The following is a 15,486-nucleotide window of genomic DNA, read 5'->3' on the forward strand; positions in this document are numbered from 1 at the left end:
AACTGTATATCTCCCATAGTCACCGCAGCATTGTTACTCACTTATCTAAAGTGATGGCTTCAATGAGTGGTTTAAAATATTCAGTAGTACCTGGATGGCTGCCAGAGCTGAAGCAAGTTTGACACCAATAATTTCAAGCTGGGGCTAATAGGTGATCTTTTACTTTCACACTTTGTTAGTGTTCATACAAAATTATTAAGAGGGTGAAAGGTTAAAAATGGTATCCAATAAAGTGTAATTTCTCAAATTTTATTTCACAAAGTCATTAGAGAACAAACACATTTGGTGTGGCCATGAACTGAATTACATTATTCAGTTTTATAATTAAAATCTGTGATATTAATAGAGTTAAGTTACCCATCTCAGATTTTTCATAATAATAATAGTATTACATTTTATTTATATATAACACTGTTTAAGCACTAGTGTGCCTACTCATGCACAAAGTATTTCTTTTAAGCAGCTTGTAATCTCTGGTGTCCTATCACATTTTGAAAACATGCATATTAGATACGTTTCTGTTTCTACGTTTAACTGGTCCAGTGAATGAGTGAATGTGTCCTGCCTGTCTGCTAAACTGGGCTGTGTGCTGACTACACAGGACATCAGCCAAATTTAATTAGAAAAATGATCCAGCGATGAATCAAAACCCAAGTAACAAGGAGAGGGTCATAACTGGGACGTCAAAAGATAAATAAACGACTCAATATGTCATGTTTCAGCCTGGGACCCTACAAAGGGTGGGGGTTCAACTCGTGTTTCATGTCTTTTTAGTTCATTTTTTGTGCCATATGTTAATGTTGATCACTTTCATTATGTACATTATTCTGTGTTTCTAATATTGTTAATAAGCTGGTTGTGTTATGTTCCACGTCTTTTGTGGGAGGTTCCCCAAGAGGCGGGGCCACCTGCCAAGCACCGCCAGGAACTGTCCTCCACCCTATAAATCTAGAGGGTCTTCCACAGTGCCTGGTGGTTCATTTTGAATGTGCTTGGGAGATTTGGTGAATTTCTGTGCTTCTACTGTGCTTTTCAATAATTGTGTATTTTTGATCTTCTGCCCTGTGTTTTGACCTCAATTTGGACTTGTGATTATTGGGACTGTGTTTGCTTGGTATTGTCTTATTGTCCAGAGAATGTCTTTGTGTCTTTTGTGCTCTGTGGAGCTTCATTGTTTGACACGGCTTCATTGTGGAAATAAAACTGTTTTATTTTTATAAAAGTATGTGTTTGCTTTTATTACTAGCCAGGTTTGACAGTGTTCTCCTCTAGTAGGTGTTTTTTGGGACTCCTGTGCTTTGGTTGTCCTAAATCACAGCATAATATGTGAAGAGATCACAACAAAAATTGTGAAGAGATAAAATAAAATAGTGAAATTCGAAAATCAATAAACACACATCACCAGAGCCAAACATTAATCTTAAATTGTTGTCAGAACCTGCTAACTACAAATTTTTTAAAACAGTAAAGGAATCTGGTTTCCCAAAATTCAGTAGATTTTGCTTTCTCATTGGGTTCAGGCAATGGGTGTGACTTGTGAACACCTATGCATGCAAATAATTCTTTGTTTTAAAAGTTTTAGTAAAAATTCAAAGCAAAACAGTTTACACAAAAATGGAAACTGTTAAAATAACAGAAAATTTTTCTGATTTTGGCCTATATACAGTATAGTTTGTAGAGGTGGTCAAGAAAAAAAAAATAATGTCATGTCTCCATGCTGAATGGTGAGAAAATATTTCTGTGATACATTGGAATTTAATGCCTTTAAAGCCTGTTCTGTCAAATGATAGAATTGGGGGGAAAAAAAATCTGAAATAACTTGTGTCACATAACCCACATGTCTGCTATCCATTCTCATGTTCAAAATGGGCAAAATTAATGCACTTTTTGGTAAAATATTATTATTTCCTGAAAGTCAGCCTACAAGGTAAACAGGAAAGACGCATTTCCATAATAATGTGTGTCTGAAGTGAAGACAAGACTCTTGACCAATGAATAAGGGGGAGAGGCAGATTATAAATTTTCTTCCCAAATTCATAACCTGGGTCAAGTTTATTTAAAGAATTTTTAAATGAATGTATTTATGATCATAATGTATTTTTTAAGTACCATCCAAGGAGTCCCAAACAGTTGTATGGCAGATTTGCCATACTCAGCCATTGGCAGAAAGTATTTCTTATGAAGTATAACATAGCTTAAAAATAACCTTAGACAAAGGATTAGTTTTAATCCATCCATTCATCTATTTTCCAACCCGCTGAATCTGAACACAGGGTCACGGGGGTCTGCTGGAGCCAATCCCAGCCAACACAGGGCACAAGGCAGGTACCAATCCTGGGCAGGGTGCCGACCCACCGCAGGACACACACACACCAAGCACACCAAGCACACACTAGGGCCAATTTAGAATCGCAAGTGCACCTAACCTGAATGTCTTTGAACTGTGGGAGGAAACCCACACCGACACGGGGAGAACATGCAAACTCCATGCTGAGAGGACCGGGAAGCGAACCCAGGTCTCCTAACTGTGAGGCAGCACTACCACTGCGCCACCGTGCCACCCAGGATTAGTTTTAAATGATGATGAAATCATAATCCTAATTAAAAGCGATTTGAGAATTTTGAAATTATTTTTTACTAGTAAAATAAGAGTATTATTCATGTTATAGGCACTTGATCATTCTCCCGTAAAGTCATTTTGAGGTGCACTGCTTACCTCCAGTCCACTTTTTGACTACCAATGATAGACAGGCAACCATTACCTGCTGTCAAAACATCATTTGTATTTTTTGAAAATAATTCACACATTTAAAGGCAACGCTCACTGTTCCTTCTACGCCTTTCCTTGATATTCTCTATGTGTCAGCCTTTCTTGCTGGTACTTCCTGTCTTGATCGTGTTTGACTGACCAACCAAAAGTAAAGTGACCAATCAGACAAAAGCCAAACTAACCAATCAGCTTGCACAGAGGGACATGACACACACATACAGAGAGCAGTGTTTTATTGTATAGTATATGGATGTATTTCCATTATGAGTAACTGGACCAGTACGTTTTTCCATAAGCAACTGTATTTTTTTATTTCAGATCTTTTTTTTTATGAAGTCTACAGTGAATGTCAGATGCAGAAATTCATTGTGATTCTAATTCATAAAATTACTGTAATTTTCAAAGCAGTGGGAATACAGCCAGTGAAGTCGTTGAATGTAGGATATGAACTGCAATTTTACTTGTATAAAGGGACCTAATTATTTTAATCACTAAGTTAAAAGATAAATTGAAGTTTATCATAAGTAATTATTTTGACAAGTCATTTTCTTCTCTTATTTCTCTGCTGCAAGTTAAATTTATATCTTTAGTTTGGAGTCTTTATTTGACTAGAAAACCCTATTTACAAGGGGTTTAAATGGTTCCCACCCATGTGCTACCTCTGCTGTCTGTCCTAAAGACGCCAGAAAGTGCTGCTGCTGTGTAAAAACATCTTGTATCGTTCCAGTTCTTCACCTATTAACTACAGACCAGTGATTATTATGTCCCACATCATGACGTTCTTTGACAGACTGGTTCTGGACTATATGAGTCCACTTATGAAAGACCACTTGGACCCACAGCAGTTTGCTTATTAGAGTGGAAGATGCAATTATTTATCTGCTTCACAAGGCTTATTCTCTCCTGGACAAAGCTGATAGCACTGCGAGTATAATGTGTTGATTTCTCAAGTGCCTTCAGTACCACCCAGCCATCCTTGTTAAGGTGTAAACTCAGAGATATGCAGGTGGATGAGCCAGTGGGGTCCTGGGTAATGAACTAACTGTCCGGCAGGGCACACTTTGTGAGGCTCAAGGACTTGTGTATGTGTGTAACAGTGGAGCACCACAAGAAATTGTCCTATCACCTTTTCTTTTCATCCTGTACACCTCAGACTATAAATGTAAAACTTGCAGAAATTCTCAGATGATTCTTCACTTATGGGGTGTATTGATAAGGGGGATGAGACAGAAGAGAGGAGTCAGGTGGAGGACTTTGTTTCGGTGTACAAAAAGAATTGTCTGCAACTTAACATCAGCAAAACCAAGGAACTCATTATTGACTTTCACCACACCAAAGAGCCCCCTACATCCATTCAATATTCAGGGAGTAGATGTGACAGGATGAAGTCGTCTAGTAACATACAGGAGCTACTGTACATAAGAATGGGCAAAACAAACACTTTTGTTTTTCAGTAGTCTGCATTCTTTTAATGTCATTAGTGAAATTCCTCACATATTGTATGACTCTGTGATAGACAGGCTGTGTTGGGCTGGGCTGGTAACTTTACTTCAAGTGAGGCCCACCGAATCCACAAGCTGATTAAGCAGGCAGACCCAGTTATGAAGCCCACTCTGAATCCCTAGAAGTAGTAGAAGAGGAATGAGTACAGACAAAACTAATGGTCATTATGAACAATGCAGCACATTCTGTCTCTGACACACTAGCATTAAGTGCTTTTAACAAACAAATTATTCAACAGGCATGTGCCCATAAATGTTACAGGGGCTGTTTCATATCTATGATAATACACCTTTATAATGCCTCACTTTGACTGCCTTTTTATCTTTAGATAAACCAGAGGTTTTTCTTTTTTGGTGTATTTAAGGGGGATTGCTGTCATTTTGTTTATTATGATATTTCTTCAGCTTCTGTAAAAATCTAAATTTCCCTCTTGGGACAAATTATCTATCTATCTATCTATCTATCTATCTATCTATCTATCTATCTATCTATCTATTATATAGTGCATTTCTAAAGGACTGATTGTACTGATACAGGTGAATAAGTGTTCTCCATGATCAAAAGCTGGCTCCTTCCTAGCACCTCATCTCTAATCTCAATCCAAAAATGTATACTGTTCTAGATACCTTAGTGGTTTTGCTGTTTTGACTAACAAAACTAAATAGAATACAAAGTAAGGATATTCCGCTTCATAGCTTATCATTTTTCTTGCATGATCCTTTTTCAGGGTATGTTGATGTTGCCTTCATCCCGAAAGGTGCAAGACATATAACTGTTAGGGAAATTGGAGAAGCAGGAAACTTTCTGGCAATGCGTGGAGAAGACCAAGAAGTATATCACCTGAATGGACATTTCATTATTCAGTGGAATGGAGAATACAAGATGGCTGGAACTTCTTTCCTTTATGAGCGAAATGGAGACCTGGAGAATCTGACATCACCTGGACCAGTAAATGAACCAATATATATACAGGTAGTGAATCACAATACTTTGTTTAGTGTTGGAAAACACATGTAAGATTATTTGGCTGCAAACCAATATACAGTTTTAGGAGTAATATCACAGAAAGGTGTGCTTGGTTAAAGTTTGAAATACTACGTTTTCCATATTATGTGCTATTATCCATCATGTGAAGACAAATTCCCTGAGACAGAAAAAATGGCTAACACCAGAAATAATGCAGGTAGTAATTACAGTAATATTTTCAGTGTACTTACCATGCACTTCCTACATGCATGATCAACGTAAACTTTATATTTGTCTGTTTTCAACCCTTTTCATGTGTTTCTGAGAAAGACTTGGAGAAAGTCCATTACTGCCAGCTAGCACGAGTCTGAGCAATTTACTGAATATGGGATCTTTATAAATATTAGGGTTTCCATCTGACGTTCAGTACTTTAAAACTTTTATTTCAGTTGAACCTCTTTTATGATAATTGACATAGAAGTAATTCTGTACTTTAATATTGATAAAATGTTTTTAAAAATGAAAACACAAAACAGCTTATAAAAAAACCAAAACTCCACTACATTATTGAATTATACATTATATGTGTGCTTAGTGGGTCCAGTAAGTGGTAAGATAACAAATTAGAACAGATGTAAAAGCAATATTTTTAAATATTTCAAGTGGCTGAGAAGTTTATATAGAGTAAGAAGTATAGTCATGTAGTCATATACATCAGTAACAAAAGAAAAAGCTTGGTACCAGGTGTCCTGTGCGTAGTAAGCAAAGGATACATAGGCTACCCACCAAGGAACAAGGAGCATCTCCCTTACTGGCACACCAGCACACATAGACTTAATGATTCATGAATCTATGTATTTTTTATTTTTTTTGCTTTTTAATTGCAAAATTAAGATTGAAATAAAGATTTAATTGCAACTAAATGAATATAATACTTAGTATTATCAGTATAACTAGCTGCCTTTACCAAAACTCTTCATCAAGATATGGCAGCAAATTTATGTGTGTGCATCACATTTGTCCATCAAAAAATAAAGAGCTCATAGAAAATTTGGTTAGGTATGAGACATGGTGAGCCTTTTAGTAAACTATGGGGCTTTGCCCCCTGTTTGCTTCACTTGCCAACATCCCCGGCCTGCGCTATGTGTTAGCCTCTATGCGGTTCTGCCACTTACGTATGGAGATGTGGATGTACAATTTAAACAGATTTTTATTTTCATGGGAATTGTTACATATGCATCAATGCAATGTACAGTATAACTGGCCGTGATTGAATTTCATTTCTTTCTCTCTATTAAATACAGTTACTTTTTCGAATGTTTGGCTCTGAGATTTGTTAATTGTCTCTGCAAAAGCTATTCTAACCGGAAACTGTTAACGTTTTAATATGAATGGCATATCAAGATCTTCTTTGTTGTCTAATGTTATCCACAGAAGGTGTACTACATTACCTTTCTTGGATACATCCTTCTTTCTACAGTAATTTGTGCGTTGTAAGACTGGACGTTGTCAACGGTTGTAGGTATTCTTTGGGATATTGTAAGTTGTTGTTTTCATCTTCCACACAATCACCACCAACTGTTTCAGCATAGTCTACTGATATGCATTTAACCAATTTGCCGTGTAACCATTCAACATTTTTGGATGCATTTAACCAATTTGATGTGTAACTGATCTACGTTTTTGCCGTTAATTTGTTTGACGTCAGCATTTCTTGGTGCTAGAATTGCGCATGTACTCATTTTTTTATATTGATAACCCTTCGTGATGCAATTCTTCAATAAGATTTGGGCATAATACGTCTTCTTTAATTGAGAACTTAAAGTGTGGAAAACGTTAAATGTATACGAGCAGAGAGTGCAGGAAGTGTGTCTGACAAAAGCATTCACACAAATGAGAGTTGAGGTCTTGTTTGACAGTGTTTGAAAGGAGGGTGCGACTTGAAAACATGTCAAGGCAAAAGTCTCATCTTGTGGGACTTGAAGAAATTTCTCTTCCAAAAAGTCTCGTCTTCAAAAAGTCTTGTCACGCTGAAGGATTTTTTTATACAGTAGAGAGATACTTTTTGGAGACAAGAAAACAAAATCTCAATATTTTTGTTACTGATTCACCTAAGAATCGTGATATTAATATAATAGAAGTAAATCTTGTGACACTCCGATAGCTCTCTTTAAAATTCCTCAGAATTATGTTTCCATAAACATTGTCTTCCTCAATGTAACTCAATGAAACCAAAAAGACAATTTAGATGGTAAAAAAGTACCTCCATGCCAGCACTGGGTTTTCTTTGCTCAGTGCTGGTTCCCAGTAATTACCAGATATTACAAATATGGCAGAGTGTGTATGGTGTACTTGGTCATTTCTGGGTATCGGGTACATCAATGAAGTCTGGTGTATCTCCTATAGGTATTGGTAACTTGAAACTGACTTTGTATAATTAAGTGAGGATGTGTACAGGAGAACAGGCAATTATATGTTGCTGTCCGATTTAGAGATGGCTCCTGCCTTTTAGATAATAATTCTGGGATAGACCCTTGTAATTATGTAATGAGATCAGCAGGTTTCAGAAGAAGGATAGATGTTCTTTAGAAAACTAAATTCTCAATCCCTCCTAACCCATTAACAGCTGTGTTTGGGGTTCTTCCAGAGGGTCTTAAAGTGGAGAAAGACAAACAAATTGTGATTGCATTCACTACACTTTTGGCACGCAGACTTATTCTGATAAACTGGAAGAACCCAAACTCTCCTCTTTAAGTCAGTGGGAAACTGATGTGTTATATTATTTAAAATTGGAAAAATCAAATACTCAGTTAGAGGATCTGTGCAGACTTTTTCAAAACATGGCAGGATCTAATCAGTAATATTTTGAAATGATTTTATAAAGCACAGAGAATTTGTTGATTTAGGTATTTTTAAAAGCCTTAAATTTTACACCGTTTGGCTTGCTCTCTCTCTCAAGGGTGGGGATCGATCTGTTCTTAGCATAATTCTTTTTTTTTTGTAAAAACTTGATTGCTATGTATTGATTGTAATAAAATTAATAAATAAAAAAAAAAGAAAACTAAATTCTTGATGAACAACATGGTGGCACCCTGGGTTCAAATCTAATTCCTGATCAATGTTTGTGTAAAGTCTACACACTCTTATGTGTGTTTCTATCAGGGTACACCCGTTTCCTTTGAGTTAATAGCAGTTTGACTCACATGAGCTTCAATTTTAATTACATGGCTTAGTTTGTTTAGTTGAGCAGGTCTGCATTCTGAAGAGACTGGTACCTCATTTAGGGCAGTTACCCATTGCTTCTGTGTTTGGTGTTATTTCATCATAATTAAGTTTGATAGAGTAGATAAATGATGAAATCAATAAAATTGAAATATTTTGGAGTAAATAGCACCAATTTTCTAACATTCCAATTGTTCTTACCTGTGCAATAAAATGTACTGGGATTTTGGGTGAGGAAATTCCCTTCCTTGCCATTGTTAGATGTCTAAACAACACATCTGCACTTTAAAAAATCCCATACCACTATGTGTACAACAATTGCAGTAGGATATAATTCTGAAATCATGTTGTTGTAAGTCACTTTCGGTATTGGTTTATTCAATCATGAAAACTCAATCTTTTCTAACAATGTAACTTGTTCCCCACATCCATTAAATTTAAGAGACCACTTAATCACTTGTTTCATGTGGGGATTAAATATTACCATTAAAAGAGGCCTTGGCAGATGTTTTTATATTGTATTTACACACACATACACACATGCATATTTATATAGTAGAAGGAGAACAGGCATCCCAGGTGAGAAGGAGAAAAATACGTTACCTGGATAGAAGGCCAGTATGATGATGAAGACAAAGTGGGTGACGAGAAAGGAAAATACTTGCATACCCAGCTGATATGAATTAATAAATGAAAAAGCGGAAGCCAAGAGTAGCGAGCAGTTCCATCCCCTATACCTCAGGTGGCAGATCTCAACCAAGACACAAAGACAGTAGAGCATGCCTCCCCAAACAGAGCCCTCTATAGGGTCAGGACTCCCGTAGTGCTGAATTTCCAGACTCCAACTCCCAAGCATCCCTAAGGCTGTCTCAACTGGGTTCCTTTGTGAGGATCACTGCCACCTACTGTATGGTGGATTGAACTGCTCCCAACTCCCGGCTATCACTGGTCCTTCCATTAATGTAATTAATTTGCTGGGTACAAAGCTATTTATTTATTCTGCTGGCCAATCCATCTGCATCGTCACGCTGGCCTCCCATCCTCTTTATAGAGCATATGGTTATATAACTTCTTAAGATGTGTATATGCATAAATTCATGGTCACTTGTAGTTGTATCCCACAATAGATAGGGTACCCAGCTCACTGTAATTTACATTCACTCTTATTTGGACAATTTATAATGCTGAATTAACCAAAAATGCACAGGTTTGGAATGTGTAGGGAAAACACAAGGAGAAACGGCAGACTGATCACAACAAATGGAGTCGGACTTTAACCAGTTTTCTAGCACCTAGAAACAGAAATGCTTACTGGAGACAGAAAATTGTTTTGTTGTTTGCGTGAGAGCATTCGGCATGAGCTGCCTTGCACCAGTGCTGATGGACGTCAAGTCCCAGCATCATACAAACTGAAATAGCCAGGTTTACTTAATTTTAATGGTAATATACTGTATGCTGATAGGAGATTTTTGGCATATGAAAATGAATTGTGCTTTGTCAAGACCTTTGTGATTTTATCTTTTGATGAAATTTACCATACCAACAAAATTCACTAAATATCCCTATTTTTAAATATAAGCATTATTATATGGAAAAATAAGCAGGTTAGGCAAAATACTGCACCTCTCTGTGGACATTTGTTTTTTAGTGGAATCTGAATAAATTGGTTGCGATCTGCAAATATGGATTTTATTCTACTGTATACACTATGTATTATGCACACATAATATTAAAAACATGAACTGAAACTCGACAAAATTAAATTCAGTTGGTTTCTCAACAGATCAAAAATCATTTAAAAATTCTTCCATAATTTCCTTGCTTTCTCTGCTTAAGAAACTACAATATTTTACTCATTAGTGTCAGCTTAAGACTGTAATGGCCCCTAATTAATTTCTATCTAACGTATATCCTGATACTAAATCTGTTGATTAAATTCATTCAATGAGTTTTTTAACATGTTGTATGCAGTAATTTATGTCACAGTATTACCTGAAATGCAGCAAAACCTTCCTGGACTCGTCTTCATTATTAATGCAGCCTATGATGGACAAGTCCTCTGAAAATTTCTGTAGGTGGCAAATACTGGTATTGTGCTGGAAGTCTGTTGTGTAAGGGGTGATCAGGAAGGGAGACAGGATAGTTCCCTGAGGTGCTCCAGTGTTACACACCACCATTTCTGACACATAGTCCCTCTGCTTCACAAATTGCTGTCTGTTGGTCAGGTGTTTAATGATCCAGGAGATCGTGGGAGCTTCAAGATTCAAAGCCTTGAGCTTTTTCCCCAGTCACTAAAGTGTTGCTCAGAGGGTGATGTGCTTGCTGCTTCTTGAGCAGCTCTTGTTTTCTCCAATCTAGCGACCCGCTTCTTTTCTTTTTCGCGTTAACACTGATTAAGTCAGTGTTTGTGTTGCAATTACTTAGTGCATTTTCTTTAATTTTTCACTTAAGCCTACACTTAAATCTTCAATCTGCCTAAAGAATGATTTAAGATATGAAATGGTAGGGTAAGTGATGGCGAAGGTGGTAAGGAATGAGAACAGCACCCGTACACATGCGCGGCATGGCCGCCCTGCTGGCCACTGCAGAGAGTTGATTCTACAACAAAATAAAATAAAAATAAAAATAAAAAGAGGAATAAAAATCATCACCCTGAAGGCGGACAATAGAGGTCACTTAGTATATATGTACCAAATTTCAGGTCAATAGTTAGCTACAGATGATTTAAAATCCTGGACAGACAAACAGACAGCCATGGTAGCGTATTATATATAAAGAGATGAATCGCTAGCAAAATTAAAAGAGAAGGACCAGAAAAAAAGACTCATGAGAACAAAGTAAGAGTCAAAAAACAGGTAGTCTAGATAATTGTGATCAAGGCCAAAAGATTTTCAAAATGAATTTTACTGCAGAGTCGTGTCATCGGCAATCTTAGAAAGTCGTCCATAAAATGTAATTACGAGTTCACTCCTAACAGTATAGTTTTTGCCATTGTGAGAAGATCATTTCCTTGAGTTTTAGTTGTTTTTAGGATAAGCAGAGTACTGAGTTATTATAGTGTGGAAGATTTTTACACCTGTAAATTGAACAGAAAGAAATTTTGGATGGTAGAGCCTTTATTAGTTATGCTTATTACACTTTCCATAAGTTAAGATTTGCCAGCAACATTTGACATTTTCTACCATCATAAAAAACTAATAGTGAGTTTTATTGTATTATATTACAAAGGATAATCAAAAAACCCTTTAAATTCAAAATGTTATAATTTGTTTGAATAACAAAACAACTCTGTTAACCTTTTTACGAGAAATGTACAGCATCTTGTAATTTCATTTCATACCTTAATACAGGAACGTGTTTGTGAGATTCCAGAGTATTTAAATAAACTCCAGTCACTGCATTTAATATGTAGATGGACAAGTGAAGAGTACCACCTAGAGTGGCATTTCAATAACTATACTACTCTTGTAGGGAACATGTGTTAATATTAATGAGATCCAATGATCTCTGGAGTTATCGTATTAATTTCCTCTGTTGTTTTTCTTCCTTCTGTTTCTCTTTTTCTGTGATGGACTGGCGCCCTATCCAGAGTTTGTTCCTGCCTTGCTCCATATGCTAGCTGGGATAGGCTTTAGCAGACCCTCGCGACTCTGTGCAGGACTAAGTGGGTTAGAAAATGAGTGACTGACTGAATGCTTCTCTTTTTGACTAATTGATCTTTTGTTTCTTCTGCTTTTGAAAGATGAATGTGGAGATGCAGCTAATTTCAAGATTGTGTGTCCTCTCTGTGCTGAGAATAGACATACAGTAGTGTTTAGAATTTTGTCAGTGATACCATCTTATTTTGTATTTCACTAAAATATTGTACATACACACAACTGCTATGCTGGTTTTAAAAGATACTTCTTAGGCTCAAAATATCTCTGATAAAGCAGTATAGTACTTCTTCCACAGGGCTGTGTGCTGAGTCCTCTTCTTTATTCTTTATATACCCACGATTGTGCACCAAATCATAGCACAAATGCAATCATCATGTTTGCAAATGACACTCGTTTAGGACCATGAATAGGATGGCGTGCCGAAGTGCGACTGCCCCATCTGTGGAATACTGCTTGTCTGTTGCCAAGGCAACTACAGGTCTGCAGCATAGTGCCGCACAAACAACTGCGAGCCAATCGGGATCACGCATTACGTGCCTGTCGCCAATGGGTGATGCATGGAACATTATAATTACAGGGAACAGTATAACTTGGCCACTGACCTGGCCCGGACTATGCCAGTTTGCTGTGTCTCTGTCGTAGATCCCAATCCAATAAACAAGCCTGCTGTTCCTGTTTCAAGTTCAATAAAGCTGGTTTTGCTAAAGTGCTGAGAGTCAGCCTCATGTTTTAGGGTGCAAGACAATGACTCACTTGTCACAACACCACTGTGGTAGGTCTAATACGTAATGGCGATGAGTTTGTCTCTAGGGATGAGGTCAGCAAACTGTCTAAATGGGGCTTCATTAACAACTTTACACTTATCAGCTTTGGGAGGTAGGAAGAGGAGCTTGCTCCTCTACACATCAGAGAAGACAGAGTGGAGTGAGTGCCTAGCTTTAAATTCCTTGGCATAGACATCTCCCATGGTCTGTTAACACAACATTTCTGATGAAGAAGGCACAGAAGTTGCTCTGCTTCTTAAGGATGCTGAGGAAGGCTAGCCTGTCCAAGCCACTGTTGATGTCCTTCTATCACTGCTCTGTGGAAAGCATTCTTACCTATTGCATCCTTGTATGGTATGCTGACTGCTCCATGGCTGAAATGAACACTCTTCAAAGAGTCATTAATTCAGCACAAAAAATTACCAACACCCTGTAAACTTCTATGGAGGACATACACAGAACTCAATGTTTATGAAGGGCCAAAAAAATCATTAGGGACCCATATGAACCAGGCCACCACTTTTTTACTCTGCTGCCTTCTGGAAGACATTATAGTTCTATTAAGACATGCACTTCCAGACTACTGAAAATCTTCTCCCCGAACGACATTAGAGAACTAAATTGTGTTTAAAACCTACGTACAACATCTAAGTGCTTTTGATCATTTGTCTTTCACTGTCACCCATGGCAACAATGGGACAAAAGCAACATCTTGGAGACACATTGCAATCATTTTAAAATGGAACTCCTCCACTATTTACTGTTTATATGTTTCCACATTCAATGTTTTATTTGTGTATATTAATGTATGTGTGTAGTTTAAAATGCAGAGCATATGTTGAATCTGTTAAAGGTTTAATTTTTATTATATTGTGTGTACTATTCAGGCGACATGCCGATATTTCATTGTACATCTGTGCAACAACAATAAAAGGCATTCTATTCTGTGTACGTATTCAAATTGACTAACGTGTGCATATGTTTTTCAGTTGATTTAGGTGTCTGTTTTCCTTTTCTTGAATAATTTAGACTACAGCTAGCTTTCTTTATTATAGACAGATAGATCTTGATCATCATAATGCTTTAATGACCATTATTATGACAGCAGTCTTAAACGTAGTGGCATTGTAAGACATATCCTTTATTTTCTGTTTCTCACAGCGGTACAATGAAAATTGAAGGAGACAGGTCTGTCACCTTTGTTACTTGATAATGAGGACTTTGACAGGGGCACAAATGGAAGTTTCAAAAGGGTAAACTACAAGCATTTATTCATACAGAAAACAACACTTACTGTATGTGGAATAAGTAACAAAGGAGTGTAGTAGATACTAATGCTTTGATGACATTCACCTCTTGATTTGACAACTTCTTCAGAACTAAATGGCTAGAGATTAATAAGATATGTGTGGCCGCATGGTCTGCTCTTGTTAAAATACTTCTTATGATCTTAGAATAGTGGATTGGGTTTAGAAGCAGAATGATAGGCTGTGATTACAGTGCATGTTTTTTATTGGAATACGCAAATGTATAAAGGCAAACCTTACTGAAAAAACCACACACAATCTGTCAAAATTCTGGTTACCCAGAATTCTGGTTGAATGTACTGACTATCTCTCTCGGTCCAGACCTTTCCCGGGAAATACCACCTGTTTCCAGCCCCGATGATGACATCACTTCTGGGCATGAGGACGCCACTCCTAGTTCCTGCACCGATGACGTGATTTCATATAGATAGTCACCGCATTCACTGTGTTGCCCCGTCGACACGATACGTCAGTGCGTCCGCCCTATTGCGAGTGGCAAAAGTGTCATTTAAACTAATACAAGTAGACGTGGAAACCAGGTTTTTTGATGAAAAAACAATAAAGTTTAAAACAGCATCATTTACATACAACAGATGTTGGCGAATCATTTACATGCAATTATTTATATCCATTATACACTAATAATGGCAATTATTAAATAATAATAATAATAATAATAATATTATTATTATTATTATTAAATAATTCCTCCCATATAAGTAACATTTCTCGGACTGCCTTCTTCCATCTCTGAAACATTTCTAGACGTCCTGTTCTTACGCAACACAGTACTAAAGTATTGGTTAATGCCCGAGTCACCTCACGTACAGTATAGATTACTGTAATGCTATTCTATCTGGCATCCCACAAAAACATATCTATCGCTTAAAACATATTCAAAATTCTGCTACCAGGATAATAACCTGCTGTTCTAAATCCACTGAACATATTACACCTACTCGCTCTCAACTTCACTGGCTCCCTGCTAACTACTGAATACAATACTAAATACCACTCTGAACATTTAAAGCTCTCCACAACCTCACTGATCTCCTCCAGACTGACACTCAAATCCTCATCTGTAGCTCGACTTTCTGTACCACACATCAAACTCTGTGCTATGGGAGCTTGAGCGTCTCTCATAGTGCTCCTCAACTTGGGAATTCTCTTCCGTCTCATATACATCAGCTCGATTCAATAGCACATTTTAAAACTGCCCTCAAAACGTATCTTTTCAAACTGGCATACCAATTGTGAATTTTGCACTGTTGCTGCCAGTTATCTTTGTTTGTTTG

At 37.1% G+C, this 15,486-nt stretch overlaps 1 protein-coding gene across 1 annotated transcript in view; it reads left to right on the forward strand.

Moving 5' to 3' along the window:
- adamts12 (ADAM metallopeptidase with thrombospondin type 1 motif, 12) overlaps positions 1-15,486 on the forward strand; it is a 623,896-nt gene that overhangs the window by 432,079 nt on the left and 176,331 nt on the right. Inside the window, exon 15 of the mRNA XM_039750336.1 lies at positions 5,001-5,245. Coding sequence (XP_039606270.1) covers positions 5,001-5,245 — 245 coding nt within the window. The remainder of the gene's footprint in view (positions 1-5,000; positions 5,246-15,486) is intronic.

This window comes from Polypterus senegalus, chromosome 4 (assembly GCF_016835505.1).
Source record: "Polypterus senegalus isolate Bchr_013 chromosome 4, ASM1683550v1, whole genome shotgun sequence".
Lineage (NCBI taxonomy): Eukaryota > Metazoa > Chordata > Cladistia > Polypteriformes > Polypteridae > Polypterus > Polypterus senegalus.